Raw genomic sequence first — 25,631 nt, 5'->3', positions numbered from 1 at the left:
TGACTCTTTCTCCTCATTCCAATTTCCACTGATACCATTGTGGTTTAGATTCTCATCATCTACTCCTAGACAATCGCAGGAAATTTTTTTATTGGTCTTTCTGCCTTCCTTTCCTCCCAACCTCAGTCAATACTACACACCACTGATATTATTTCACTTCCCTAACACAAAGCTCTTCAGTGGCTTCTCACTGCCAAGTTTAAAATCCAAATTCCCTTGTCCTTTATTCAAGGTTCCATAATCTGGTCCTAATCTGTGTTCCTTGTCTAAACCCTTCTAATATAAGCTTTCCATTTCTGCAGAACTCCCAGAGGTCTGACTTCCTGACTTTTCGTTACTTTTTCCCTCTATTTGGAATAAGCTTTCTCTCTTCTTTCCAAATCTTACTTATCGTTGAAGGCCCAGTCTTACTGAGCACCAGATTGTAAGAGATCTTGCCTGCTATTCTAACTATTCTAGCACTTTTAAATATTCTGAACTATTCTAGCACTTTACATACATGCTAATATATACACACATATTACACACAAACACACGCGCGTGCGCCAGCAGTCATACATTGCTTATATTGTCAGTTATCATTTCACGCGTGTATATTCCTCTTTTATCTCTTCAGCTAGAAAGTAAACTACTTGAGGACCCACATCAGTATTTTACTTCTTACTATCTTTTGCTCAGTGCCATTGAAATTTGCTCAGTGCCAGTAATAACAACTCTTAGCACTCATGAAACTTCTAATTTACTTGGGAGTGCTAGTAGGGAAGTTTATTCTGCGCAAATCCTTCTCTGATGAACATTAACCTAAATAAAATAGGACCGTTAATTTAAAAAGCAGTTAATAAGCTTATTGTAAACTGAAAGAAAAACTTCTTTGGAGTGACTACTGCTACAAGGCTACACTTTTAAAAGCATTTTTTAGCTTGAAAGCACTTCATGAATGTTTTCTCTCACAATAGCCTAGGAAAATGAATATGGCCTTTTTCTAAATGATTCACGAGATTTAGGGGGCTGGATGTCCTTTAACTCCAGTACACTGTTTAAACACTAGTTCTAAGTGGTCAACCAGACACACATTTAAGTAATTGTATTAATAACCACTGCCTATAACACAGAGAGACAGGGTCCTTAGGATCTTATAAGCTAAGTGACATAAATATAGAGAGAATTTTTTGCTTTCACTATTTTTCTTAAATAGATTTTTAGGCACTTTTGCAGAACTATTTGAGAAAACTAATCAAAATATGAAAAAGAGAAATGAGGCAGGGCAGTAGAAAGAGGAGAGAATCTGCCTTAACAGATATCAAAATATAGTCTGAAACCAATCAAGACAGTATGATATTGGCATAAAAGACAAATCGACAAATAGGTCAGTGGAATAGAACAGGGAGCCCAGAAATAGATCCCATTAAAATAAGAAATTTAAAAAATGACAAGGGTGATATTTAAGGTCAAGGGGAAGGGTGCCTGACCAGCTCAGTCAGTAGAGCATCCAATTCTTGATTTCAGCCTAGATCACAGTCCCAGTGTCCTGAGATCGAGCCCCACATCCAGCCCCATGCTGAGTGTGGAGCCTGGTTGGGATTCTCTCAGTCTCTCTCTTTCTTTCTCTCTCCCCCTCTCTGCCCCCTCCCCTACTTGTTCGTGCAGTCTCTCTGTCTCTCTCAAATAAAAAAAAAAAAATAGAAAAAATAAAGTCAAGGGGAGAAGAATGATTTATTTAGTAAAATGTCACTTGCACAAGTTGGGCCCTTAACGTCTCTAAATCCAAAAATAAATTCAGATGAACTTGTGATTTCAATATTTAAAAATAAAACAACAAAAATTTCAGAAAAAAATGTGCAACATACATACAACCTTAAGGAAACCTTTTCAACCAGGAAAGGAAACACAAGAACCACAAAAGAAAGGACAGGCTTAACTGACTATAGAGAAATTAATAATAATAATAATAATTGCAATTGTATGGCAAAATATCTATAAAAATATTAAAAGACAAATAACATACCCAGGCAAATATTCATTATTCACATGACCAGCAAAAAGTTATTATCTCTGATATCCCTGAACCAGAAAAATTGATAAGACACCTCACCCAATAGACAAATGGGTAGGGAGTATAAATTCGGCAATATCTGGAAGAGCAAATCCAAATATCCAGTAAGTATATGAAAAGATGCTCAACTTCATCTGTAGTCCATGAAATGCAAATTAAAGTAACACTTGTCACTAACCAGACTGAGAATCATTAAAAGAATGACAATATCTGTGTTGGCTGGGCTATGCGAAATAGGACACCTGCATACTGCTGGTACAAATACAATTTCTTGAAGAGCAATTGGCAATAGCTACTAAATAGCTATTCAGCATTCTACCCCTAGGAATCTGTCTATAGATATTAGAGGGCCAGTATTTAAGTGTGTGTGTGTGTGTGCGCACGCGTGCTCGCGCTGTCACCACACACCCCAACCTAGGGCTCAATCTCACAAACCGTGAGATTATGACTTGAGCCAAAATCAAGAGTTGGACACTTAACTGACTGAGCCACCCTTATATTTTGAAGGGGAAAAAAACCCTATTGGCATTTTAACTAGAACTGAATTACACTTACAGATTATTTTAAAGAAATGGTATCTCTAAAATGTCGAGTGATCCTAATTAAGGGGAAAGTATGTCTTTCTATTTGCCTAAGTAATTTTATGTCCCTTTGTAGAGTTTGAAATTTTTCTTCATATAGGTCCTAACTATTTGTTCTTAAGTTTAAACCTGGGCACTTTATTTTGACTGTTATTGTAAATTAAAATAGTTTTTCAATTAAACTTTAAAACATGTAATTGGATATAGTAAAGCTATTAATTTTTGTATATTAATTTTGCCTTATTGAATTTTCTTATTATTTCTAAAAGCTTTTCAAGTTAATTCTCTTTGGGTTTCCAGATAAACAATCATATCATTAGCAAATAATAATTTTGCCTTTTGCTTTCCAGTATTTCATACTTTATTTCTTTCTCTTGTCTAATCACATTGGCTAATAAATCTAGAGTAATGTTAAATAAATGTGACATTGGGCATTTTGGGCTATTTTTAATGTTGGACCATTAAGCATAGGAAAATTACAGAAATGATGCATGCTTACTTAACCTACTTACTATTAAGCCTTTTAGAGGCTATATTCTTTTCTTTTTAATGCCCGGCACATAGCTGATGTTCAACAAATGTTGACTTTTCAGTGACTGCTATGTTAATACATACATATATGCAAATACATAAATAGTACAGGATGATGCTAAATGGAAAGAAAAGACAGTAATAAACATTTACTACACATCAACTATGAGTAGGGCACTGGCCTAAACAATTCCATTAACAGCTCTTTTGGGATATAGATCCTATTAGAGTTGATTTTGACAGCATACAATAACAGAAAGAAAACTGCAGTAGGCTGTGAAGACCCAAGTTCTAATCCTGCCTCTGTCATTGATTTGATGACCTTGGAAGGTTCTTAACCAACAGCTTCCACTTCCTCAGAAGGAGAGATGAGACAATTGGGGTGAAGAAGCAGTTTAGAATTCACTTGGGGGAGGGCCTCTGGTCTTTTCCTCATCCTCCCTCCACCCCCCTCCACACACACACTGGGGGAGATTAATACCCAGTAGATCCAGAAAAAAAGCGGTGGAACTAAGGCTTTTGAGAGAATGAATATAATGACACTACTAGAAATAAAAACAAAAACCAATGCACAAAACAAAATAATGCAGGCTCCTTGACATACATTGCACTTCCCCTGTGAAAAATGTCAGTATCAGTTACGCTCTTGAAATTGAAATGTAGATTCTGGGCTCCATATCTGCAGAGCAACATTTTACAAACTCCAATTCTCACATGCACCAAGGGAAGTTCCCTTCGGCTCCCAAGCACTGCTGGGGTAACTAAACTTTCATTCTCCACCTCTAAGTCCTGGACAGGTCACCTAGAACGAAGATACGGTAGTTAAGCAGACGATCTGACAAGGACCTAGGCCTCTTTAATATTTTTGGGATGCATTCAAGGGTTAGCGGCCACAGGAAACACCTTCTTATGGAGAGTGACGTCGGTGGAGGAAGAGGGGGGCAAACGAAAGGTCAAAAAGGTCAGGAGAGTTTTCCTCACCCAGGCGCATCCCCTAGGAGGAGACCTGGGCCTGCTCAGGGGCGGAGAGAAGGCTGGGCCCCGGGCTGTTGAGTGGCCGTCCTCCCAGCCAATCGGCACGTCGTCCCGCCGCGCCGAGGTCCCGCCCCTCCCAGCGCGGTACTCACTTTTCCCACTTCAGCGTTGCCCATGGAGATGACTTTGATGCGCAGGGACTTGCCGGGCTCCTTCCGCTTCGGCATGTTAGCCTCCATTGCCCTCGCTCTCTCGGGGCCACCCGCCTCGGTATCTCCTTGTTCACCAGGCTGGCCCGTCCCTCAGGCCTCCTCGTCCAATGGCGGAACCGCTGCTATCGTCACCGCCCCGGCTCCGCGGCTCGCCATCCCCGCCGCTGCCTAGCAGCGGGCGCGGGCGGTTGGGAGCTCTGGGAACTGGGGGTGGGAGAAGAGAGTCTCGCGATGCTAGAAAGGGGCGGCGTGACGTCATCGCCGGGCTCTGGAGACAAGGTTTTGATTACCTGTTCACAGGAGTCGTGCCCTCCCGCGGTGCTGAGTCCCTCGGCAGGAACTCGGCCTTGAGGGTTGGCTGGATTTACCCTGAGAGTGCGGTTGGTGTTCAGGGGCACCAGGACATCTGTTAACGTTTGCAGCCGAGTGGTAGAAATATATTGGCAGTTTGGGGCAGATCCTCGGGCTTGGAGTATCTGGAATGGTGGGTCCAGGCCCAGTCGCGCTAAAAATTCGAAGTAGACCATAGGGGTGTCATTTTCTGAACTCTTCCGTCCCTGTAAGCCCGTCTACGCTACTCGTCACCCCGCCCCCCATACTAAGTTTCTCTTGCTCGGGCTCGTCGAGAGACAAGTCAGGAGCNAGCATCCTTTCTTAAAAAAAAAAAAAAAAAAAAAAAAAAAAAAGGTGGTCTGGGTTTTAGTTTAGTCATTGCTCTTTTATTACAGAGTTCTCTGGCAGAAGAAAGCCCAGACTAGCTGTTTCTGACACTCTTGCAGTTCTAGGACAGTGTGTGTGATTGTAGCTGTATGCTCTTCAAACTTAACCCCATCATCTGTGCACACCTTCCTTGATACTATGACAGAATAATAATAAATCCTAAAATAGCCACTTTTCTAGTCTCATTCCAGAGGATGAGAAAAGCATCTGGATAAAAAAAATCAGTCTGAGAGGAACAGAATTTTTTTTGAGTATTACCTTGGGTTACAGAAGGTAAATAGAACTTGACAAATGATTATTTAGTGCACTGAAAAAGAATGGTGCCAATTTCTAAGTAAATGACAGGGCAAAAGTAGCATTTCTGTTCTCAGGTAGCTTTAAGCATCTTAAAAGAAACACATTGTAGGAAGACAGTGAATAAAGCCTCAACATTTCTTAGCCATCAAAAGTCAGATTTTCAAACATTTTATTTTATTTTTTAATTTTTTAATGTTTATTCATTTTTGAAGGAGAGGGAGGTAGAGCATGAGCGGGTGAAGAACAGAAAGAGACACAGAATCTGGAGCAGGCTCCAGACTCTGAGCTGTCAGCACNCCACGCCTAAGCCTAACTGACTGAGTCACCCAGGTGGCCCAAAACAAATTATTTTTAAGAAGGAAGCCTATTCTATGTTGTGTTTATAATCAACCAGAAAACTTAGTTTAATGAAACTTCTAAGATTTTTTACAACCATGAAATATAAGTCCTGGTTAGAATGTTGATAGTTTAAAGTTCAAAATAATTGGATTTACACTGATTCTTCACAAATCTAGAGGGTGATCTCTCAGCATAATTTAATAAATGAAATCAGTTACACATCTCTGTTTGCTAGTTCACCTTTGGCCCTGTGATAGAACTGGTGTTGTGAAAGAATAATCGCAAAATGTCAAATTTTCAATTATTAAAAGACTGATTAGGTATGATACTATTGAGCCCATGGGCAGTAATATATGCCAAAGATTAAAATTTATTACCATGTTTTTCATATTGATGTGTCTGAGGTTAGAATACATATAAACATATTTTCTACTAGGTATGTTAAATTAGTTTGGAATCAAAAAAGCAAGAAAGTTAGCTCTCTTTTCCAGTCTTTAATACAAAAAGAAGAAAGAAATGTGATTAGCTATGTGTAGTGTGAACCTGGAAAGTGGCGGTGAGAAACATGAGCTCTGCAGTTGGCCCTCTGTAAAGCTTATTTATTTTGAGAGAAACAGAGCATGAGTGGGGGAAGGGCAGAGAGAGAGGGAGAGAGAGCATTTCAAGCAGGCTCCGTGCTGCCAGGAGCACAGACCTCAAATCTCACGAACCCATGAGATCATGACCTGAGCCAAAATCAAGAGTCTGACATTTAATGCACTGAGCCACCCAGACGCCCCCGTGTTTTTTTATTTTTATGTATTAAAGACTTCATATATTTTAAATGTGTATATTTAAAGTAAATTATGAAATACGTTGGATGTCAAAGTATGAAGAATAATACAATGAATACCAGCACGTAGCTTAACAAAATATCACTGACACTATATATATTCATGCCCATTACATCCATCCTCCCTCTTTATAAAAGCTTGTGACTGAATTGGTGCTTTTAATTTCCAGGCACTTAAAATTGTTTCACTACACATGTATACACACCTTAAAATATAGTATTGTGTTGCATTTTTAAAAATCTTTTATTTTGAAGTAATTTCAGAAAAGTTCTAAGAATAGTAAAAAAATCTTGTATACCCTTTATCTAGATTCATCAATTGTTACCATTTATTACTGTGCTCACTATCTGTATATTCATGTGTCTACACATGTTTTTTCTGAATAATTTTAGATTAATTTTAAGACATGTTTCTTTATCCACAAAGAATACTTCAGTGTGTATTTCCTAAGAGCAAGGATTTTCTCTTATGTAGTCATAGTGTATTTATCAAAATCAGAAAATACAGCATTGTAACAGTAACACTATTATCTAATCCTATGGTTCTTGAACTGTGCTCTGGGGTGCCGCACAGCCTCCCGGTGTTATCCAGGGGGATATCTGTGGGATATTTTACATTCTAAGTTTTCAAGGCAAACAGAATGAAATATAAGACCATGCAAAACTACTAGCCTGAAGTTGTTTACAATTTCAACAATAGATGGCACCATATTCCTTGGATATGTCATCTATTTGGGAAGCTGGATTTTTCCACGGTTGTGATAAAAAAGCAAGTACGGCACAAAGGTCAATGTGAAACAGGAAATAAGGGTGCTCCTGTCCAATCTGATTCCAAGTTTTGAGGAGCTGTACAGTGTCCAACAGGTGCACAAATCCCATTAGTAGTTGTGGTTAAGATGAAATAAAACTTTCAATTTATGTGTATTATTTTTTTCAAATGGCAACTAAATTGTTAGGGCATAAATTTTTAGTTAAGTTGTTTGAACCTGGATATTTCTTTTGACCAAAGAACACTATGAAAAAGATTATTATGATACTAAGGGTGACTTGAACCAAGAACATTTGGGAAACTTTGATCAAACCCACAGTTTATATTCCAATTTCACCATTTGTACCAGTAAAATCCATTCTAGCTCTGTTCGGTCACCCAGTCTGGAGTCTAGCCCGGCATCGTTTAGTTGTGATATATCTTTAGTCTTCTCTTATCTAGGGTGGTTCCTCAGCTTTTATCTTCCAAAATGACAGTTACTTTTAGAATATCCTTCAGTTTGTGTTTGTCCAGTATACCCTTAGGATTAGATTTAATAAGGTTTGGCTGACATACCGCAGGAAAGGCATTATGTCCTTTTCAGGATTGGTGATGTCAATTTGTTCCACTTACTAATAATGTTAACTTTAGTTAAAGTGTAGTGTTCACTAGGTTAATCCACAGTAAAGTTACTTGTTTCCCTTTGTAATAAGTAATATGTACGGGGACACTTTGAAATCATATACATATTCTTTCTCCACTGAACTTTCACAGATTTTCAGAATTCAATGAGGATTCAGGACTGAAGAGATTACTATGATGATGGATGCAAAAGGTGATTTTTTAACTCCATGATTTTTCCTGCCTTTATTAACTGGTAGTCTACCATAAGGGAAAGCTTTCCTTTCTTGTTCATTCATTTATTAATTTATATCAGGATGCACTCAGATATTCTTATTTTTTACTCAGTGAATATTCTGTTACTATTACTTATTTTGATGCTAAAGCTGGCTCTTATGTCTTTTTGATATGTCTCCGCCATTTTGTTTAGAGTACTTTCTTGCTTCCTGGCACAGCAACAAGCCCTGGACCCCTAGGTCCTTTTAGTGGAGAATGGTATTTAGAAACCAAGCTCTGGGTGCTAGGTGTGTTCATTGATCTGGGTGCCCTTGCTTTAGGTCCTTTCACTTGACTGAGCCAAAATATGTATACATGCATGAATATATATACACGTGCATTTAAATCCATGTTAAAACATAGCTCACACTGATAATCCCCAATCCATGTTAGCACAACAGAATTCATTCTAGTCTTCCCCCTTTCCATATTTATAACTCTCTACTTCGACAGTGAGAAATCTGGCTCTCATTACCTTCAATATACTTACTCTACCCACAGTACACAGGAAGTAACTTCAGAATTGCTTATCCATACCATTTCAAAAAATAGAAACATTTCAAACTAGAATTCCATATTTGTTTATAGCCATTTTTGTCTTAAACTGACAAATGCAGTTATTCATATAGTTTCAAAGGGTATAAGTATATGTTCAAAAGTTACTTGGGTTAATCTTTTTTTTCCCCTCTTTGGTTTGGTTATAGTTTTCATTTGAAATGCAGTTAAGTTCATTTGTTTCTGTTTGTACTATTAGTTTTTCCCCTTTCATTACTACTGACTTTACTAATTTTTTTGAACAGTTAAAACATTAATGTAGTTTCAAAAGTCAAAATGATACAAATTGGTGTACTCAGAAAAGTGCTACCTTTACTCCCATCCCAATCCTCTTTCTTCTTCCCACCTGCCTTCTGGGGGCCACCAATCACCCTAGAATCTGGTTTATTCTTTCTTATGTTTCTTTTTATAAAAATTAAGCAGTTACATGTACATTTTCTCATTCCTCCTTTGTTACACAAAAGTATGTGTGTTCTTTTGAACTTTGCTTTTTTGCACTTAACAATATACCCTAGAAAGTACCCTATAGTAGTTCACAAAGATCATGCTCATTCTTTTTTATAGCTACGGAGAACAGTACTTCATTGTGCAGATATGCTGTTTTTTTCAATAAATACATTTATGTATTTTCCATATTGTTGGGGGATGTCTTTAGGGTAAATTTCTTTTTTCTTTTTTTTTTTTTTTTACAAATAGTTTATTGTCAACTTGGTTTCCATATAACACCCAGTGCTCATCCCCACAAGTGCCCCCCTCCGTGCCCATCTCCCCCCCCCCCCATCCATCAGTCCTCAGTTTTTTCTCAGCATTCAAGATAGGGTAAATTTCTTAAAAAGCAGAATTACTGGGTCAAAGGTAAATGCATATTTAGTTTTGTTATATATTACCAAATTCTGTAAGGTAGCATTTTGAGAAATTTTGCATCAATATTCTTAATTAAAATTGGAATTAAATAACATTCTTAAATAATACAATAATAAATTAAGTAATTTTATGCTACCTTAGCTGGTTTAAATATTCGTGTCATGCTTGCTTCATAAAAACATTTGGAAATGTTGTCTCATTTTCCATGCTCTGGTATAATTTATGTGACAGAATGCATACATTTGCAATAGTAGAGAGAATAATGTAATCAATACTCCATGTACTCATTTCCTAGCTTCAGCTATAGCAACAATATCAGTTGTTTTTAAGATAGGGAGATTATCTTCCATGGGCTAGACCTAATCAGGTGAGTCTTTAAATGGGACTGGCTTCTTCTGGCAAGAGAAATTCAAAAGAGTGAGAGGGATTCAATATATGGGAGGGTCTCCATTGCTGGCTTTGAAGATGGAAGGTGCCACCAGCAAGGACCTAAGAGTGGCCTGTCAGAGTTGAGAGTGACCCCTTGCCAACAGCTAGCAAGAACAGGGGCACCTCCATCCTAGGTAACTGAATTCAACCAAAAGCCTGCAGGAGACTGGGAAGAGCTCCTGAGCCCCACATGAGAACAGAGCTCTCTGATATCCTGATGTGAGATTTCTGGCCTAGGGAACGTGGCTACTCCACACCTGGACTTCCAACCTGCAGAACTGTGAGAGGTTAAATGTCTGTCGTTTAAAGGTGTTACATGTGTGGCAATTTGTTACATGGCAATAGAAACTTATAATGCAAACTTTTTATCTCCAGATTCCATTTCTTGAGTTCTGCTTCCAAAACAGCAGTGCAAGTCCTTACAGAACAATACTCCCACTGATAACTATAAACACTGGGGAAAACACAAAACAAGCATCTGAAGAGTAATAAAAATCAGATAGATGGGGAGGGGGGGTAAAAACCTTGGAGAAATGACTGGCACAGGATGAGTTTCTCCAGAACAATATGAGGACCTGAGCACACAACAACTCTGATTAGCCCTTTCCGTCTTACCCATTAGTATACAGGGTTTTAGTTCCGAGTCTGCACTACACCGTATCAAAGGACATGGATATTAGGATACTATACACACTCATTCTACTACCATCCTGAGGACTGTGTGGCAGTTTGCATTTTCCAAATATGACTGAAACCCTATCTCCCAACCCATAGGATCATTTTTATTTTGGTAAAATTAAAATATACATAAAATTTATCATTTTCACCATTTTGAAGTGTACAGTTTAGTGGCATTGAGTATGTTCACATTGTTGTACCACCATTGGTACCATCTATCTCCAGAACCTTTTCATCCTCTCAAACAAACTCGGTACTCATCCTAATTCCCCATCTTCCTCCCCCTAGTTCACGGCAGCCGCCATTCCACTTCTGTCTCTGTGTCTCATGTGAGTGGAATCACACAGCTGTTTGTCCTCTTGTGACTGGCTTGTTTCACTTAGCATGATGACTTCAGGGTTCCCACATGATATTCTTACAATGGAACTGACACTCCACCCCTTGATGGGGGTGGGGAGTCTATATTCCCTCTCCCTTGAACCCGGGCGGTCTTGTGACATTATGACACTTCAAAAACTAATAAAACATGATGCAAATTCTAGTTTTCTTGGAATGCTCACATTTCGAATTGAGACATCAACTGTAAAGAAGCCCCAGCAGTTCATAGAGAGGCCCATACAGAGAGGAGCAGAGGCCCTCCACACCCACCCACAACCACAGCTGAGTTCCCATATGCCAACTAGCACCAACTTGCCAGCCATGGGATTGAGCCATCTTGAAAGTGCCAAGGCAATAAAAGAAGGATGCCAGCAAGAAGTGGAATGTAGCAATTAAGAAATATATAGCATATGATACTCAGTAATGTAGACAGGTAGAAAATTGCCCTTAATCCCATGAAGGAATCTGAGCTCAGAGCAAGGTGCCAATTTGTGGGGAGAAATCCTGGGATACCAGGTGAATTACAGAGAGAGCTCAAATGCCATCTTCCTTCCTTCTTGGAATGCCAAGTTCATTTGAACTCCTTGGCCTTTAAACTTAGGTTCCTTCTTCCTAAAATGTTCTTCCTCAGATCTCCAGGTGCTCTAGCCAGACTAGTTCGTCTGCTCCCCAGGGAGGAGAGACTTTGGCACAAACCAATGTTTCCACCTACATATCTAGTTGCAGTTAATGGCACCTAATTGCCTAATAAGTTTAAGAAAGAAGGGAAGAGAATGATAAGAAATAGGAACAAAGAAGGAAAGAAATCTCTAGTGCTATGCAATAGGACTCTACTTTTTACCTAGCTCTCTTTAGCAGTTCAGGTCAAGAGAGAGAGGTTGACAAAAGTTGTGGATAATCATAAAGAAATAGGAACTCTCGTGATTGTGTTGGAAAGAAAATTTTAAATGACCAATCTGCTACTGATTGGTCACACATATTAGCAGCCTGATGTAATTTTAACATTTTGCAAAGTCCATCAAAATTACTGGCGTCCACATGTCTCTGGGGCTGAATTGCTTTGTCACAGGGTAGATATATATTCAGCTTTGGTAGATGGTACCAAACAGTTTTTCAAAGTAGGCTTAATCAATTTATACTCATCAACAGTGAATGAGAGTTGCAATTCTTCCAAATTCTCATTGGCCTTTAATTTGGTCAGTTTGCCAAGTTCAGCCCCCCCTTATAGGTTTATAATAGTATCTAATTATAGTTTTAATTTGTGTGTCCCTGATGACTAATGAGGTTGGGTGCCTTTTCAGATGTTTACAGACCATTTCCTCTTATGTGCAGTGTCTGTTCAGTCATCTTGTCCAATGTTTTATTGAGTTGTTTATTTTTTCTTGTTGATTTGTAACTCTTTATATATCCTAGATATAATATCCTTTACCAGATATATACATCTTGCACAAGAATATTTGTAGCAGTACTGTAAGTAGTAGTTCAAAACTGGAAGCAACCCATTAGTCCAGCCATGGCATAATGGATACATAAATTGTGGTATATTCTTATAATGGAATACTATACTATCACTATACAAAACTATACCACAAGGAATACTATACTATTGCAATACAATACTATGCTACTGGGAAACCTATACTATTGCTATACAATACAGTACTTCTGGAATGAATCTCATAAATATAATGTTAATTTAAAGAAGCTAAACACAGGGGTGCCTGGGCAGCTCGGTTAAACATCTGACTTCAGCTCAAGTCATGATCTCACGGTTCGTGGGTTCGAGCCCCAGGTTCAGCTGTGCTGACAGCTCAGAGCCTGGAGCCTGCTTCAGATTCTGTGTCTCCCTCTCCCTCTGCCCCTCCACTGCTTGCACTCTGTGTGTGTGTGTCTCTCTCAAAAATAAATAAATATTTTTTAAAAATCTTTCAAAGAAGCTAAACTCAAAAAAAGTATTACTAGATGATCCAGTTACATAAAGTTCAAGAACAGATAAGACTAATCAGTGGTATTAGATTCTGGTTATCTTTGGGCATAGTGAATGAAAAGGAGCGTAAAGAGGGTTTCTGGATGCTGGTCACACTTCCTATCTTGATCTGGGTGGTGGTCACATAGGTGTGTGCATGTTGTGAAAATCCCCTGGGCTACACACTAGGCACTGTAGTATGTTACACTTCAATACAAAAAAAGTTTACAAGAACAATTCTTTCCTCATTTTCGGAAGGGCCTAAGAACTAAAAAAGCATATCTAACCTGATGTTTTTCTCTGTTCAGAGTTTCTCATGGTGTTGCTGTGATAGATCTTGGTGTCCATGGAAACCAGACAGAGTATGCTGCAGGGAAGCAAGCAAGAAGGGACTGGAGCCTGGGGAAGAGGCACATACGACAAAGGAAGAGACACTCTTGGCCCCTCCCCTCCAACATACTTTCAGATTCCACTCAAGCAACGGCCAATTCCCTGCTCATGCAACTATCTGTCTATGACAACTGTGACAAAGATTGCTTGTCATAACTTCCTGGGAATCCACCCCAGAACTCTCCAGCTCACCCTCTCCATGACCAGTTTCCATTTTACTTACCCCAACAGGAGCCTTGGCCTGGAAGGGGCTTGATATAGAATAAGCCTTCTCTGGATGAGGCCCGCTAACACCTCCCTACCTAGAGCTCCCTTACAGGGTGACCTCAGCTCCGAAGTGGAACAGAGTGTTACAGAGTTGTGCATTCACGCATAGGAACTGTACTTAGAGTTCTTCAGGTCTTTGCTCAGAGTTTATTAATTCTTATTTTAAACATAGTTCTATCACTTCATTACCTAGGTCTATAAAAAGACAAATTAAAAGTGGGTGGGTGAAATTTTCCCCTATGGGTGCACGTGTGTCTGGCTTTGTTAAGTTGGCGAATGATTCTGGATATATCTGGATATGCGTAAGTGTATCTGTGGAAGTCTGTGTGTATACCAAAGCATTGGTTATGATGAATGTGTGTGAGAGCATGTGTAGATTTACACCGCGTACATCTGTCAGTTTTGTGTGTATGTAGCGGGTGTGTGGTATGTGAGGACATTTGTGAATGAGCTTGTCATTTCGTGTTTTTATATACGTACATGTGATCAGATGTAAAATATGTAAATGAGAATTTACACTTACAGAAATCTGTAGGATGGATAAGAGAGAATTTGTGGGGCTGCTTTACAAGTTTGTGTCTTTGAGCTAAACTGTAAGTGAATATGATGGATTCATGTAGGGATAGCTCTGGGCAAAGTTTTCAAGTCATATGGTTAGACCATAAGGAATTGCCATTTTTGTAGGTTAAAAATGGTTAAATATTCAGTGATTTTTGTGTGATTCAACCTGATGTACGTATGCATTACATACACACATACATACGTACATACATACATAAATTCAAGCTAGCATAGGCGCTTTACCACCTTTGTGTTACTATCAGAGCTAAGAAGAAGATGACACCCATGGGTGTGAGACCTGGGGAAAAAATTAACATGCATCTTGAAGGAAAGAGAATATATAGAAGTGATGATGAATGCACAGAAAGTTGCAATAGGGGTATATCAAGAAATGAGATTAAAAGTTCTTTACTCTGGGAAGCCTTTCCCAACACTTGTTTTTTTACCTACCCTCCCCAATTTCTCTGCCATGGGCTTCTGCACCAGCTGTGAACTTCCTGTACGATAACGCTCATCACGCTGTTATGTGAAGTGGCTGTTCTCCCTTCTAGACAGGAAGTTTGCTGAGGGCAAGGACTGGGTCTCTGTTGTTTGCTTATTTCCTAACACTTAGCACAAAGCTTGGTACAGAATAGAAACTCAATTAGTATTTGTTGAAGAACTGGTTGACCAAAAGAGATAGGTATTCTGAAAAAGCTGTGTGCGTGTGACTTCTGTGGGGGCCAAGGTGCTTGGCTTTTGTTCTGTGCAATGGATAGACATTTTGGAAAGGGGATTAACATGCACAGAAGACCATTTCAGAAATATTAATTTAGGAGTTGTGTAAAGCATAGACAGAAGTAGGGATGGTTGGCAATTAGAAGCCAAGTAGTCACCCAGGCATGCAGTAATAGGAAACCTAGACTCTAGTCACAATGGAATGGACAGCAAGGGTCAAATGAAAGAAGGGCAGTAGAAGAAGATGCAGTGACTGCTAGGCATAGAGGAAACAGAGAGCGGGAAAGGGTGACCCCATGTTGTAGAGCTGGAGTACTGAGATAATGATGATCATACTGCTAGAAAAAGAAGGTAAGCAGTGTAGACATTAGGGAGCTCTGTTTTGAACATGTTGCAGATTTGGGATGTGTTGGGCATGAATTGAGGGTAACAAACAAAAGAACATCCTAATAAAGATGACCAACAGACAGTTGGATATGTGACAAGAGCCCAGACAGGAGGCCTAGTGTTTAGATATTCAGTCATTTCTGCAACAACTACTCAATCAGTTCTTGTCAGGTGACAGGCAATGGTCCAGGCCCTGGCCATTCAGCAGTGAACGAAACCAAGTTTCTGCTAACTTTTATAGCTCCCTTATCCCTACAGATGTTTGTCAGCCATTCTTTTACCTATTTAAATATAGTAAGCATATTATATATAAAGTATAGCAAGCATATAATAATCTCTATCTAAAAGTTCTCTATCGGAAGTCCGTGCTGGTCTGCTTCCACTGTGCTGATTCTGCCAGCCACCTCTCATGCTGTCTTATTCCCCTTCATGCTTTGTTGTCTTTGACTTAGAGTTGGAAATTATTTATAGAGATTTCCTGAGAATTAGAACGAAATCTCCTAAGAATTAAAAAAAAATTAAAAATATAAAGGTATCAGTTCTTAAATTAGTCTATAAAATCAATGCTGTTATAAGTAAAATCCCAAAAGGAACCTGACGAGATGATTCTAAATTTTACAAAGAAAAGCAAAGGACCAATAATTGTGAAAACACTTCTAAAAAAGAACAAGTTGAGGAAACTTGTCCTGCCAAGTAGCAAGACGTATTTCAGACCCTCCAACATTAAGTATAAACTTACCATCCGTGAATTCAGATTGTCCATAATTACCTCATGGGACCTACCTCATAGTTCTTCACCCCTCAGCATGAAATGTTCGTTTCGATCTATTTGATCTTCTCCCTATCTTCTAAATTTGGGCTATTACTTCTCTTCTCTTTGCTTTTGCTCTTTCTGTTTACCTTGCCTTTATGTTTTTTAAGATTTTATTTTTAAGTGATCTCTACACCCAACGTGGGGCTTCAACTCACAACCTTGAGATCAAGAGTCAGCTGCATCACCAAGTGAGCCAGCCTGGTGCCCCTGTTTTTCTTGTTTAATTCACAAATCCATCCTTTGTACCAGCCCCTGGCCTGGTCCTGCTCAAATACTGTCTCCAAAATCTTCTTTTTTGTTTTTACCTAGCTCATCTAAATTTCTTTCTTCCAAACTGCCATGCCCCCTATTCTTTCTGCCATTTGTTTTACTATTTTATCACATATAGCTTGAAAACAGAGGGGAGAAAAGGGAGAAGGGAACCTAGAGATGGGTATTCAGAAATGGCCATATGTAAGCCTGCTATCCCCCATCAGCAGATGTAGAGACTCCTTGAGCAGGGATCCAAGATGTGACAGAAAGCCCGCCAAGAGCCATTAAACACTCACCAGCTGATCTGTGTGGGAAATGTCCTAAAGGCTGATAAAAACCTCACAGGATTGGTGGTAACCTTGGGAATGTTGTTGGTATTCAAGAGTTATTTTCACCTCTCTTCATCTGGTTAACAGTTTTGATCATGAAAACAAAGACTAAAAGATCAGAAACAACCCATATGTCCATTGGGAGGGGCTTCGGTTCTATTATGGTAGGACCACAGGCAGCTAGGAAAAAGAATGAGGCATGTCTGTGTCGGTGATGGGAAATTCTCTCCAAGAGATAGATAAGGAAGAAGCCAGGCGCAAAGCAGCATCACCATATATAGGTTTCTTGTTGGTTGGTTGGTTTTAAGAATATGCACCCCCAAGGTTTTGAACATGCAGAGAGACTGGCAATTGTGGGTGCCTGAGGAGAGGGGCTGAAGGTTGGGAAGTAACAGTAGGAGACCTCACTGAATACCCTTTGGAAATCTTGTATTTTGTACCATGTGCAGCTATTGACTGTTCAAAAAATAAATGTTTAGGAGAAAATAATAAGAAGCAAAGATATTGGAAACAAACAGCAAATTAGATGGTGCCAAAGAACAGAATCGGTGTGTGTGTGGGTGTGTGTGTGCGCGTGCACGCGCTAGATCTTATGAGGCCAAAAGCAATGCTAGCAAGGGACAGCATGCTCCTTATTAAGATGAAGATGAATGTGTTCAGGGCAGACCCTGAGGTGTTTGGAAATCTGTGGGTGCCATTTTGTTTGCTGCAACGATTGGAGAACCCCGGTAGCTTGCCTTGCAGGAGCCAGAGATACTGGACATCCTGCAGTGCATGGACAGGCTCACACGATGAAGGACTGGCCCACATCCCATACAAATTTCCAATGCTGCCAGAAATGCATGTAGGAGAAAACCTTCTTATACTTATCCAAGCCTAGAGGTAAACTCCATTTTACATATGAAAACACACACACACATACACTCACTCTGTCTTACACACACACACACACACACACACACACAATTTACATGGCTTTACTCTATACTGAATTTTCCACCAGTGCCAGTGCTGGTTAAATTGAGAGAATATTGCATTTTGTTTTGTTGGGAACTTTACCAAGAGTTGCTCAAACTTTCAGAAAATCATATCACTTCTGGTAATGTTGCTCATGGGATTTGAGTCAACACACCTATATCACCTTGCATTTGCATCGATCTAATCTATGGTGTTTTTATGGATATGTAGACGCTTATTTGTTTAATCTTTATTTCTAAATGTTAACTAGAAAGATAAAAGATCAACAGTATTCGGATAAATGTCATCTTACTTTTCTTAAAGCCAAACTTATTCATTGCAAGTAGTCACAAGCATCTGTCTGTTTTATAGTATTTTCTAGCTTAGCTGTGCTTGAGTACTTATGTATTAAAATACAAAGTGTTTCATTTTAAATTACTTTCCTTTATTTCTCGTTTACATCACAGGAATATGTCAATTTTAGGAAATGATGTGATTTTGTAGTCTATGTTGCTTGTGAATTTCATTTCAAGATGGTACAAATATTTTTAATAAAAAGTTAATGTTAGGTCTTCTTGTAGGATTGGAACAGCTAGGCTGCAATATTAAATGAACTTTTAAATATAGCTGTGGTGGCGCCTGGGTGGCTCAGTCGGTTGAGTCTCCAACTTCAGCTCAGGTCACGACCTCATGACTCATGAGTTCGAGCCCTACATCGGGCTCTGTGCTGACAGCTTGGAGCCTGGAGCCTGCTTCTGATTCTGTGTCTCCATCTCTTTCTCCCTGCCCCTCTCCCATTTGCTCTCTCTCTCAAAAATAAATAACAACATTTTAAAAATTAGAAAATAAATATAGCTGTAAAACTATAGTTTACACATACAGCTATGTGCCCATATTTAGTGCACAAACATAGCAAATCCCTTCTTATAATATAGCTTGTTATTATTGCAAGCAATCAGATATAACACATGTCAAATGATATACCCCAGGACATAACAACTTCCTATAGAAAAACTGAACCTAATTTGTCTTTAAATATCCTTCCTGGCCAGACTTGCATCCTTGGAATGAGACCAAAGGAAAACAGTTTTAGTGTATGTTATTACTTTTCTAGCTTAAAAGGAGCCGTGGTTCTTGTCCTTAAGATTTCACAGTTGGTAGAACACTGAATTTGCCTATGCGGTATACATTATATATATGCAAGTTACAGCCACTGCAATGATAGTGATATCCTTTTAAAACATTAGTCCTCTCTTTCTTCCTAAGTGACATTGAACTGGACTGCTGTGTGAAGGTATTCTGTCTCACCATTTTGTATGTTAATGATCTCAGAGGCCATGGAGTAGAGCTCGTTATAGATTCAAAGTTCCAAGGTCTTTGCTCCTTTGTTTTTTCTCTCCTGCCTCCCTGCCCTGCCTCTGTGTTTTCCTCCCTGTCCCTTCCCTCCCTCCCACTCCTTCTTCCCTTTGCGGTGCCTCCACACAGTTTGAGTCACTGCCTCCCTGAAGGCGTGATCATTAGTCAGGGATACAGGCACAGCTCTCGCCTGGTTTCTCCTCGCTGGGAGAGTCATGTGCAGCCGCTCCGGCTCTCTGCGGGCATTTGAGGAGACTGTAGCTTACACAGCCCCGGTTCCTCAGGAGTTGTGGCAGTGACCGCCACAGTGGCAGCAGTGACCACAGGAGAATCAGTGCTGCACGCTGACGGAGGCTGAGCAGGGCAGGCTGGAGGGGCCATGTGCCTGGAGGCCTGCCAGGTGTACAGGTGAAATGACAAATTGGGGCTTTCACCTGACTGCCAGGAGAAACCTCCTCTGAATGTGACGTGCAGTGCAGATATTAAGCTAATCATCTGCCCGTGGTGTCACTGTGCCCTGTAACACGCACCCAGAGGAATGAGAGGCTACCACCTGCTGTGCCAGCCCTTGACCTTCCTTCCCTCTGTTTCCTCTGTGTCTCACTTTTCATCCTCTCACTCCCTCTGGGGAAACAGTGCTCATGGTACTTTTTCATAGTTGCTGTGAGGTCATGCTCTGGAATCCCTAGGTACTTGAATTATATAAATCAGGGGACCCCAAGGAAGTAAGTGTGCTCTCAGAATCCAGTCTTCTTTTCCTTCCTGTCCCTGAGCTCACCAAGTTGTTTTGGGGTTTGTTTTTTAAATTGAGTGCAGTTCTTTTCAAGCTTATGGTCATCACCCTTTCACGTCTTCTTCAACTTAGAGTCCAGGGCAGAACTGGGTCCCCTGCTTTGTTAATAAATGGGGACACGAATGCTGAAAATGCCTGGGGGGTGGTTTCCAGTAGCTACAGGTCAGAGATGTACCTCCTAGCGGCCCAGGGATCGCCCCACCCCATTGTCATTGCCTGGTGACCACAGCAACAGGTGTGAAGAGATAAGCTCTGCTCGTCTCCATCTTCCTTTCTTATTCCAAGCCAGGTTCTGCCTCTTGCCCCAGCATGAAATTTAGTAGCAAGGGTCAGAAAAATTAAAGTCCACGATTGGAATAGATTCCTAGGGGATGACGAAGGGGATGGCCATCTCCCTTTCTGCCATACCAAACTCAGGGACATAATATGATGGACTCTTTGAGCATTTTTACCCCTGCATCTCTAGAAGGGACAAATTTGATTAAACCAGCAGCTCTAGTCTTAAGTGAAATTGCAGAGATTATAGTTTATTGTTGGGTGTCCTCATTTATTTGTTTTCTGTGTCTCTGTCTTCGCATTATCCTTTCCTCCCAATTTGCTTCTGTCCAGGGAATTAGGTTCCCCATAGTCTCTATCCAGAAATGCCCCAGCCACACCTCCTGGGGCAGCCATGCACGCTGACTTCTCCTTCTTCCTCTTCCACACTTCATCACAACTCTGGTCCCTTGGGGTGGCTTATCTTAGCCAGTAGTTGGGAGAAAAACATCTAATTAAGCTAATTCAAATTAAAGTCATGTAAATGCTCTTCTTAAAGAGCTTGGCTCTTTCTCTTACTTTGTAAAATAGCCGCCCAGGAGCCCAGGATACCCAGTCGGCTGATGTGAGGGGATCTTCTTTAAACCAAGACTCTCCTCTTTCCCCCTTTGTAGTCAATAAGCCCTGCAGGCCACTTTCTAGAAGCCCTGCCTCTCTTACCTCCTCTCCTGCCTCACTGAGGAATTTCCCAGAAATGTAAGGTGGAAGCTAGAAAATATCCCCAGTGATGATTTCCTTAAATGCAGTTGGCATTTTTAACTCAACAGGTCCTTGAGTGAATGTCAACACCTCTGCATCCAGGGGTAGCCCTGATCCCTGCCACTCTACCCTGGACTCCTTAAATCCTCCCAAAATCAAGAGCTTCCAGCAGCAGAGCAGATTGCTGTTGACCTCAAAAGCAAATTGATGCAATGTACCAACTATGATGAAGAATTCAATAATCTGAAACAGAAACCATGAAGATCCAGGCCAACCCTTACTATTAGTGACTGTTCCCTTGGTCTGTTTAGTTCTTCCTTGAAGAGACTTAGAGAACAGGAACATGAGAACGAGTCCCCCAAATATATCGCAAATTCTTCTGAGAGGGGTGAGAAGCATCCTAGATAAAAACTTACTTCCTGGTTGTCATAGGCCACAGAGATGGTGCCTATCCAGGTGTTTGTGGTAGCTAACTTTGTATGTCAACTTGACTGGGCTAAAGGATGCCCAGAGAGCTGGAAAGACCTTTTTATCTGGGTGTGTCTGTGAGGGTGTTTCTGGGAGAGATTAGCATTTGAATTGGTAGACTGAGTAAAGATCTGCCCTCCCCAATGTAGACAGGCATCATCCAATCCATTGAGGGCCCTAATAGGACAAAAAAGCATCGGAAGAGTAATTTGCTGTCTTTGCTTGAGCTGAGACCTCTATTGTTTCCTGTCCTTCCACATCCACTCTCCTGGTTCTTAATGCCATTGGCCCCTGATTCTCTAATTGGCCTTTGGGCTCAGATTTACACCATTAGCTCCTGTAGTTCACAGATCTTTTTTTCAACTAGGACTGACTGACACCACTAGCTTTCCAGGTTCTGTAGCACACAGTAGATCATGGGACCTCTCATGAGCCCATTCCTATAATAAATCTGCTTTCATAAATAACTATATAACAATAACTATATATCCTATTGAGTTTTTTTGTTTGTTTCTCTGGAAAAACCTCACTAATAGAGCATCTCTACATAATTTCCTCCAAATCAAGAAAAGATTAAATGGAGGCTAGATTATCATTCTTTATTTAAGTTTACCGGCTTGACCAAATGTGGAATGTCATGGGATCAGCTCTTGTATATTTGTCAGGATTTTGTCAACTTAAAAGGCAAAAGGAAGAGGTTTGTTGACTCACATACCAGGAAGTCCTAAATATAACTCTTCAGATCTGACTGGGTTTCAAGGTTTAAATAATGTCATTAGATCTGTCTTCCCATTGTTGACTTGTTTGCCTTGGAGTTAGCTTCCTAGCCAGGTAGGCTCTCCTCACTTGGTAGCAAAGATGGCCTCTGAAGCAATAGCTATTACATTATTTTTTCTTCGTGTTTTCCTTGCTACATCCTTGAAAAGTCCCAAGGATGACTCTGATAGACTTGGCTCAGGCCAAGAAAACCAGTCACTGCAGTCAGAAGAAGGAAGTACTTGGGGTGCCTGGGTGGCTCAGTCAGTTGAGCATCTGACTTCGGCTCAGGTCATGATCTCACGGTTCGTGGGTTCGAGCCCCGTGTCAGGCTCTGTGCTGACAGCCAGCCAGCTCAGAGCCTAGAGCCTGTTTCAGATTCTGTGTCTCCCTCTCTCTCTGACCTGCCCCTGCTTAAGCTGCTTCTCTCTCTCTCTCTTTCTCAGAAATAAATAAAAAACATTAAAAAAAAAAGAAGAAGAAGAAGGAAGTGTTTTAATGGCTATCTCATATTATGAGCTCACCATGTGTGGGAAGACCAGGCAAGAGACTGGCCATCCTGTTAGGTAGAGGAGGAGAAATTCTCAAAAGGAACATAAATTGGACAGGTAAAAAGTAATGTCTCAATATACTTTTATAAGTGTCAACCTACTTGCTGAAAAGCTAATGCAAATGAGCAAGGAATGGACTGATGGGTGTGGGGGGGAGAAGGTGATGAGCATGGAGGAGGGCACTTGTGGGGATGAGCACTGGGTGTTATATGGAAACCAACTTGACAATAAACGATCTGTAAAAAATAAAATAAAATAAAATAAAATTTAAAATGTAATTGCAACAAAACAAAACAAAAAACAAATTAGCAAGGAATAGGGTGGGAGATGTGAACAATACAAAGATCTAGAAGATACGCTTTTTGTTCTTAACTAGCGTATAATCTAGTTGTTGTGAAGCTGATCACATTCCTTATTTAATAATTTAAGGAAACATGAATTACTTCATTAGGAAACATTTTCTGAGTGTTTACTTAATGCCAGGCATCATGCTAGATTTCTGTCATGCAGAGATAAGAGACAAGGGTCTCCTCACAAGAACCTTATGGTCAGGTAGGCAAGACAAGCAAACCAGTAACATTCTCCATGTGGGGCCACATGTGCAATGATAGACACGGGCACGGTACCATCAGAGCCCCAAAAAGATACCTATTTAACTCTCGGGTCAGAGGAGCTGATGAGTGAGCCAAAGCTTGAAAAACAAGTTGGGGTCAGATGATGCTGGGGGGTGGGGAAGAGTCTTGCAGGCAGAGGGACTCGTGTGTGTAAGGGGTCGGGGCCGTGAAACAGGGTACTATGCTTGAAGAAGTATAAATGATTTGAATGGAGCAGACAAGGGGTGCAGACAAGGGAGAGATGAAGCTGAAGAGGTAGGCTGGAGCCAGATCACAGAGCCCCGTGCCAAGCTCACAGAGTGGACTTTATCCCTGAAGGATTCTAAACAAGGCATAGATGTGTCCAGATTTGCAATTGAGCATGCTGCTCCTGGCAGCAGATGGAGTAAAGTGAGCCAGACTGGAGGCCGGAAGAGTAGTCAGAGTACCGCAGTGGGAGACACGCAAGATAGGAGGAAGGCTTCTTTGCAGAGAATGCCAGCTAATAAACTAGGAAAAGTAGCAAAATCACCATTTTGCGATCCCAGTTCAGGCAAGGACTATGATTATCCACAGATGCTAAGATATTCATATGGTCTTAAAGAATCACTCAATGGATTCTTAATTACAAAGGAGGATCTGTATCTTCCCAATGGAAAGATCTGGTGGCCATCACATGAACCTCGAGGTCAAACTTAGCACAACAAAATGATTCAGTGTTCTTGCCTTCTGTTGTGATGCAGGAAGAGACACAAAACATCTCTTATACAGTATTCTTTCCAAAGATGTTTAATCTGAATTTAATCATGAAGAAACAGAAAAATCCAGAATGTGGGAGACGGCGTAAGAAAAAGTGGCTAGAACTCCTAAAAAGTGTGGTGTATGGAAAACAGAAATACAAAGTGTGAGAGGAATGTTCTTTTTTTTTTAATTTTTAATAATTTGTTTATTTTTGAGACAGAGACAGAGCATGAGCAGAGGAGGGGTAGAGAGAGAGAGAGAGGGAGACACAGAAACTGAAACAGGCTCCAGGCTGCAAGCTGCCAGCACAGAACCAGATATGGGGCTCAAACCCATGAATCGCGAGATCATGACCTGAGGTGAAGTCAGACACTCAACCAACTGAGCCACCCATGTGCCCTAGGAGGGGAATGTTCCATCTAAGTTGAAGGAGGTTAAGGAGACCCAACAACCACATACATATGGAATCCTTAATGAGATCTTTGATCAAAACCTTGAAACCCCTATAAAAATCACTTTGGGGACAGTTAGGGAAAATTGAATATGAACCAAATATTAGATATTAGTTTTCTTAGTGTGATAATGATGCCATTCCCACATAGAATATCTTTATTCTTAGTTGATGCTGGAGAATTGAGGAGTGAAGTGTCTTGATATCTTCAACCTACTTTCACATGGCTCCATAAAATATATAATGTATATACATGTACATATGTGGCATATATGAATCTTTTGGCATGTATATGTGTGATATGTATGGGTGCTCTTTCATATCTATGTCATATATGTTGTGTGTATGTGTGTGAGAGAGAGAGTGCAATGTGGCAAAATGTTAATAACTTATGTTTAGGCGAAGAATATATGAGAGTGCTTACACTATTCTTTCAAGGCTTTTGTAGGTTTAAGCACTATGAGAAAGAATATAAAGAAGGAGGAGGAGAAGAAGACCTAACAAGAGCTTGATCCAAGACATTTGCAGCGGGTTTGGGAAGGAAGGTCAGAGTCCAGAGAAACACAGAATCCTCAGGAATCAGTTCCAATCTGGAATACTGGTAGGGGATCCACTTGGAGTGAAGTTAAGGAAGCAGACCCAGTCAGGAGTCCCAGCCCTGGCCAAAGGCTTAATTGAGATGCTCTCTCTAGCTCGCTCTCGCTCTCTCTCTCTCTCTTTTTAAGTTTTAAAATAGATTTTATTTATTTAAGAGCAGTTTTAGGTTCACAGCAAAGTTAAGTGGGAAGTACAGAGAGTTCCCATAGATCCCCTCCCCCTGCGCTCCACAAAGTCTCCCCACCCATCAAGTTCCCCATCTGGAGTGGGACATTAATTGCAATCAAGGAACATACATTGACACATCGTTATCACCTAGAGTCTACAGTGGGTTAATGAGGTGCTGTCTTAATGCAAACAGCGGCAGCAGCCACAATAACGGCAGCACTTAACTTACCACTCGGGGAGGCGGAGGGCAGTGATTAGGCATCAGGACCCTGGGTTCTAATCCCGGCTCTACCACTAAGCAGCTGTGCGTGGATGAGAGTAGCTCTTCTGGGCCTCTTCTCTGACAATGAGAAGATTGAGCCAGACATCCTCCGAGGTCCTCTTTAACCTTCTGCAAGTGCGTAGTTGTACTTA

The 25,631-nt window shown here is 40.5% G+C and overlaps 1 protein-coding gene and 1 long non-coding RNA gene across 2 annotated transcripts in view; one reads left to right on the top strand and one right to left on the bottom strand.

Annotated features, from left to right (window-relative positions):
• Positions 1 to 4,520, bottom strand: part of DNAJC27 (DnaJ heat shock protein family (Hsp40) member C27) — a 37,969-nt gene extending 33,449 nt beyond the window's left edge. The window contains exon 1 of the mRNA XM_077774121.1: positions 4,293 to 4,520. Within this exon, the coding sequence (XP_077630247.1) occupies positions 4,293 to 4,379 (87 nt within the window). The 5' untranslated portion in view covers positions 4,380 to 4,520. The remainder of the gene's footprint in view (positions 1 to 4,292) is intronic.
• Positions 4,521 to 4,627: 107 nt separating this feature from the next.
• LOC144239972 (uncharacterized) lies at positions 4,628 to 13,926 on the top strand. The gene is made up of 3 exons (XR_013337530.1): positions 4,628 to 4,836; positions 8,063 to 8,123; positions 13,364 to 13,926. It is a non-coding gene; the product is annotated as an uncharacterized LOC144239972 (long non-coding RNA).
• The last annotated feature ends 11,705 nt before the right edge of the window (positions 13,927 to 25,631 follow it).

This window comes from Crocuta crocuta, unplaced genomic scaffold (genome assembly GCF_008692635.1).
Source record: "Crocuta crocuta isolate KB4526 unplaced genomic scaffold, BGI_CrCroc_1.0 scaffold246, whole genome shotgun sequence".
Lineage (NCBI taxonomy): Eukaryota > Metazoa > Chordata > Mammalia > Carnivora > Hyaenidae > Crocuta > Crocuta crocuta.
This window is presented reverse-complemented; position numbering and strand designations above follow the sequence as displayed.